The 6,000-nt window shown below is 32.2% G+C and overlaps 1 protein-coding gene across 5 annotated transcripts in view; it reads right to left on the bottom strand.

Moving 5' to 3' along the window:
• Positions 1 to 617: 617 nt before the first annotated feature.
• The window catches only part of LOC106074353 (uncharacterized), a 35,908-nt gene continuing 30,525 nt past the window's right edge, over positions 618 to 6,000 (bottom strand). For all 5 annotated transcript variants that reach the window (XM_056005062.1, XM_056005063.1, XM_056005061.1 and 2 more), the window contains exons 5-7: positions 5,638 to 5,820; positions 3,669 to 3,848; positions 618 to 3,573 (exon numbers count right to left, since the gene is read on the bottom strand). In XM_056005062.1, coding sequence (XP_055861037.1) covers positions 3,449 to 3,573; positions 3,669 to 3,848; positions 5,638 to 5,820 — 488 coding nt within the window. In that variant the 3' untranslated portion in view covers positions 618 to 3,448. The remainder of the gene's footprint in view (positions 3,574 to 3,668; positions 3,849 to 5,637; positions 5,821 to 6,000) is intronic.

Below are 6,000 nucleotides of genomic sequence, written 5' to 3'. Positions count from 1 at the left end.
TTGATAAAACTTTCAATCAATCTCTTTATAGAATATTTTTTTTAAAACAAATTGATATCAATTATAAATCTTTTATATCAATTATACTTTTCTCATCAAATGACTAACTATTCCCGATTTGGATAGCTTATAATAATTAATAGAGTCTTACTACGAGCAGTGTAATACCTTTTTGTTTTGCTAATAAATATAGATTATATATATATATTAAATTTCTATTTAGACTTTGCTGCTCCAACATATTCTTTTAACTAAATGCATTGAATGTAAGTTCAATTTTTTTTTTACCCTATAACCTAGAGATGTCGCATCCCTTGATGTTTCGTACTAAAACCATAATTAATATACTAACTGCAACAGTAAACATCTGAACGAGAAGTTACACTGAGATGGCCATTCTCGAAGCCAATAATAGGCCAATGGACTTACACAATGGATGCAATGCAAAACGATACGGTATGCTGCGTTTTTTCTAAATTGTCTAGATTCAAGTCAACACGTACAATGGCATCTAGAACGAACATAACCTAAAAGCATCTCATCCTTTTTACCGATCGTTCATTTTCTCACTACACAAATGAGTACAAATAAATATTTAAACGATCGAGCGTTCCAGTGCTACTTTACATTAAAATGACACAAAGTTGATAAACGTTTCTTTGGATTAGCCTAAAACATACACATACCCCGGTTGAGAAGAAAAAATGTAGAAATAGCCGACAGATCTGTAAGTGTATTTAAAGCAGAGAGCTGGTGAAAGTTAACATTATTTGTTGAGTACAAACCATTGGGTTTCCAATGACGTACAAGGGGTTGAAGTAAAGAAACAAATCATCGTCGTTGGTGGGGAGAGATTCTTAAAGCTTCCATGATTGAACACAATTTATGTTCACTTGATCAGTGTGGGAGAAATCAGAACTGAAAGACACCATAAGAGGGAAAGAGCTGTGTATGTGTCAGATGAGACGTCTGAGTGGTAGTAGGGGTACGTGAGATATTACACAATAGTACAACTAATTTGTGTGCATTTTTATACCTATTTGTCTACAATTACAAGTGAAAATATGCAGTAAAGTTAGCATACATAACATGTCAAACTGTCTACAATTAACAGAAACAGAGGTTCAAAGTCATTTGTATTACGACAAAATACATTTAAAAACTATGAAAGTAATGTGATTAATATAACATGTCAGTAAAGGTTGTCAATCAAAACAATGAAATGCATGTATACCATATATTTCTAAGACAACTCGAATATTTACATTAGCTCATCATTGAGACAAAATGTACACGGGGGACTCAATACCAGACATGTTCATTGGATAGTATTTAGCAATGGGTCTCTCACTAGAGGACTAAGAAAACATCTTAGTACATCCTTTTAAGACCATAGGTACTACTTTTAAAACAATCTTTTTCAGCTTTTTGTCTTTTCTTTAACAGCTATATACCAAATCATCGTTTTGAAAAATATCAAAGATTTCATACGTAAAAGAACAAAAAAAAAATGAGTTGAACTCGTGTTCATTACCCCTCATCACAACGAAACATTTCAGCACCTCACAGATTCGGATCAAGTCAAGTGGATGGCTGCCTGATCGTGCGGTTTGCGCGCTGGACTGTCGTTTGGACTTATCAATAGTCCCGAGTTCAAACCCTGCCCGCTCCTATCCCCCGTCCTGTGGGAGGTTTGGACTAGGAAGTAATTATCTTCAACTCTGAAGGAACATCCGAAACATGTAAAATAAACAAAGTGAATCCTTCTTGGTAGTAATATTAACTTTTTTTTTAAGGATACCTCTGCTTGTGTTTCTGACATCAGTTGTCGAGATGTATAATAACTTTTATCACAAATCATTATATTCTTATAAAACACTCTTATACAGTTGAAATTAAAACGAACGCCACACTTTTAAAAACACGACATAATGTAAATTTTTCTGGCGAAACAAATATTACTCTTATACTTTTATTTTAGTATAGAATTTTTATATCATTGCTTAAAACTTTGCCTCAACCAGTTCTAGTCATAATATTTCTTACTTTGTCCCTGGCATATATTATAATCTAAAATCAAAATCCTGTCGCTCAACAAAGGGGAGAGTAATGTGGAAAAAAATTTGCTATTCCAATTAACATTTTTAATGCCCTTGGATATTTTTCCGATATTGAAAAGACGCTATTAGTTTTGTGTGGAATGTCTGTCCTTCTGTCCATCCGTCCTGTTTAGATCTCGTAAACTAGTAAAGATAGTGAAAATCTGCCACCATAATATTTTAGACTATTCAAAATTCTGATGCAACTACTTTTTTTTTTCTGAAAACGAAAAATCTAATTTTTTACATTAACTGTGCAAGCAGGTTTTTCATAATAGTTAACAACTATTCACTATTAATAGTAACAAACGTAAGCAGATGTTGTGGTTCTGACGATGAAATCCCAATTGACAAATGGATTAGAGCGAGACCAATCGTTATAAAAGGCCTCAATATTGACCAGAGACCTGTGGGCAGTTTAGAGCAATAGCAATAATCTCAAACGTAGAAAGAATTGTAAGACTTAATGTCTACTAGCATAGCTTTAAGTCTGTACTAGGGTTTAAGGCTCAGTCACGAATGTTTAGATCATATGCTAAAAGTCGATTGTTTTTTTTTTCCGTTTAATGAAATGTCAAAAAAATATTTCTAGCCTGGTGATAATGAATCGCCAACAAAGCACATAGAAGCTTTATGAATTTAATTTATTTGGTAATTAAGATATGGATACAGGAATGTGTTTAACTCATTGAGTATTTTTCTGTCTGAAGTTTTAATTTTTAGTGTGTTATTTCGGGTCGCCCTATTCAGCTTGGGCATCCAAATACCTAAAGCCGGCCCTGGTCTCGCTTGGAGGCGCTAATCTCAGATTAAAAAAATTATTAATCTCTTCATTCATAGTGAATGGGGGTGTAAAGGTGTAGGCTTATATTTATTTAAATTATAAAGGATTTTATTTTTTTTTCAACAAAATGTTAGTTTTACATTCCTCAACATTAAGTCTTACATTTCTTATTAAGTAGTTATTTAAAGTTTAATTAGGTTTAGTTTAGTATTTAGAATGTTAGAATGTTAGTATCATTAATTTTAAAATAACACCTGTAAATTTTAAGAATTCCTGAGTTTGCATTTTTTTTTGGAGAAAAATCAATATATCTCTCAGAACTAAAAGCATACCAAATTTTTTCAACATGATAAAGCAATGAAAAAAAAGTTATGGATAAAAGAATAATATTTTTTTTTACATTTATGGGAAACATACTATAACAAATAAAACACCAGAACCTGAATGCTAGTATATAGAACGTTTACAAGAATAGTAAGAGAGGAAAATGGATGTTTATTAGTTCTGGCTTACGCTCTTGGAACCAGATCGATCTACACTGATGTGTTCCATCTTAAGTAAATATTTAAATAACAAGAGGGGCCAATTCACAGATATATCTCATCGATGCATCACATGACCAATCATTTAAAAGTTTTATATCTGGTGCATAGTTGACACAATCTTGATTTCCTGCATTGTTCGGTTGACCTGAGAATGCAAAAAGCATTTTCTGAAGTGATCTACAATGATCTAGGAAGCACAATGTATTTATTTTGGTAAACAAAACTATAATGGATATTTACCTGCGCCAAAAATTGTATAGTTAACGTTTAAAATAGAATTGTCGTCTGCCCATCTAAATATAGATTCTTGTTGAATGTCATCGAGACCTACCCAGTATGGAATAGGATCATCCTTAACTATGTTCAGCAAAAGGTCAAGCTTTTCCCGCACTTTAAGTATGTACAGTGTTGCACCTAAATCTAAACAAACAAATCGTATACAAATAAATAACAAACCTGTTTAAAAAACATCGAGACCTGATAACAATACTAATAATACAAAAATGTTAAACTTAGGTATTACATTATTATAGACTGGAAATTTAAAGTTCATGTCTAGAGAGCAAGTAAATGTACAGCAATCTTTTTGAAAACAAAAGTTTAACACATTAACATAAACAACAGCAAACTTTTAAAGTTTCTATTTAATGATATGTAGTTATCCTTTTTTGCAATATAAGACCTACGGTTTTACTTTTTAAAAATATTATTACAATAGAGATTTTGTTTTATCACATGAACTCAGAGTCGGCCACAACCTTATCCTCCAAGGGACAAAACATTTGTTTTTATTGTTTAAAGTAAAATAATTTCAAATAATTATTTGTCGTTGTTTTTAGCTTGAAAAAAAATACCAACCTATTGTCGTTAATGAATTGAAACTGATCAGTATGAGCTCACATAGGTAAATCAGTGGTCGTCATATAAATAAACATTATATTTCATTGACGTCATAAATCTTGAAGATAAATTAGAACACTGCCAAATAGATTTAGCTAGATATTTATATATCTAAAATCTAAATCTAGATCTTAATATTATTGATACAATATAAATATCTTATCACGTTTCTGGAGACGTTCTTTTTTAAAAAATTCCATAACGTCATCCGGGCTTGGTAGCAAGTTTGCTAGCACTGGAAAATCTGGTAGAGATCTTGTGTATTTTTTTCGAGGTAATTTTCTGTCCATCGTTTTAGCTGCTTGGTTTGATCAGAAATTCGTTCACCAAATTTGGATAGAAGGTGGTCTGCTTTAGACTCTGTAGGACCTAGGGACGACTTTTATGACATCAAACAGAGTTTTTCTATTTTACAATTTTAAACTTTGTTGTAGTTTGTAGGCGTTATCTCTCCAGAAATTATTAGCAATCTTAAGAAAATATAATTTGTGCCTTTTGTTTTCATGCACAGGAAGAAGACAAATGCAGATTGTTCCAAAGTTTAGGGGAGGTAATTAGAAACTTGCCAAAGATGGTGCACCTATTTAATACTGGTACTGTCAATGCCCGCAATTGTGCTAATAACAACGTGTGGCCCGAAGTTTAAGTTCTAATAAAGTTGACAAGATAAAAAACAACCGCCAAAAGCTCTTGAGTGATGTCGCTCTTTTGAAATGCACATATATACACATACTTTTCAGGCGAATAATGTTACAAAGTCTATTGGCGGCACCCACGCTAAAAAAATGTGGAACCAGCTTGACTTCTGAATCACTCGGAGGATGGATCTGAAAATTGTCACTCACAGTCCTCATACCATAACGCGGATTGCAACTTGACCATTCGCAATGATAAGCAATGTCAAACTACTCCTTAGGAAGGCTTATATTTTCCAGCCAACTTAAGACTAAGCGAATAAACATCAACCAAGTAGGTGATCTAGACAGATCTAAGATTTTTGGAGAGTTCCTTAACAGAAATAAAATGAAGAAAACATTTCTTTCATATGGGAGAGACTAACAGACTAAATTATCTTTGGACAGTTAAAAACGCAAAAATGTAGACTAGTATAATTCGAAATTTACTAAGGTAAAGCCTTGCACTAAGAAAAAGAGATCTGCAACTCCTAGTCCAAAATTTCTAAATGCTTTCAAAATCGTTATCATATATCACCTCTTTAATTACAACTTATAAAAATGTTCAATTACTGAACATTTATCCTTTACAATTAAACTTTACCGCATTTAAAATACGTATTTCAAATTCATACCTTTACAAGTATTTTTAGCTGTGATATAATTTGTCGAGGCATTGGATATAAACATGCAAGTGCTAACACTGACAATGGATCTGAGAGTAAAGTTGGCAAGACTTCTGTTACAGTAAGTTCCTTGTTTGAAATATTGTTTTCCAATGGTTGAGTTGAAGGCTTCAAATGGACTTAAAAGAGATCCTGGTGGAAACAAACACAAAGACTAAGATAATATTCGTATGCGATATTTTCAGTTTGAATACTTCCGGTGTATTAAAAAAATCCCTCTCTTTAAATGAAACATTTAGCCAGACTTGAAATCTGTTGTTATATTAACTAAAACGAATTGCTATAAACAGCAATAGATCAAGTTAATGCTAT

This window comes from Biomphalaria glabrata, chromosome 11 (assembly GCF_947242115.1).
Source record: "Biomphalaria glabrata chromosome 11, xgBioGlab47.1, whole genome shotgun sequence".
Classification (NCBI taxonomy): Eukaryota; Metazoa; Mollusca; class Gastropoda; family Planorbidae; genus Biomphalaria; species Biomphalaria glabrata.
The sequence above is the reverse complement of the archived record's forward strand: the minus strand, read 5'-3'. Positions and strand labels throughout refer to the sequence as shown.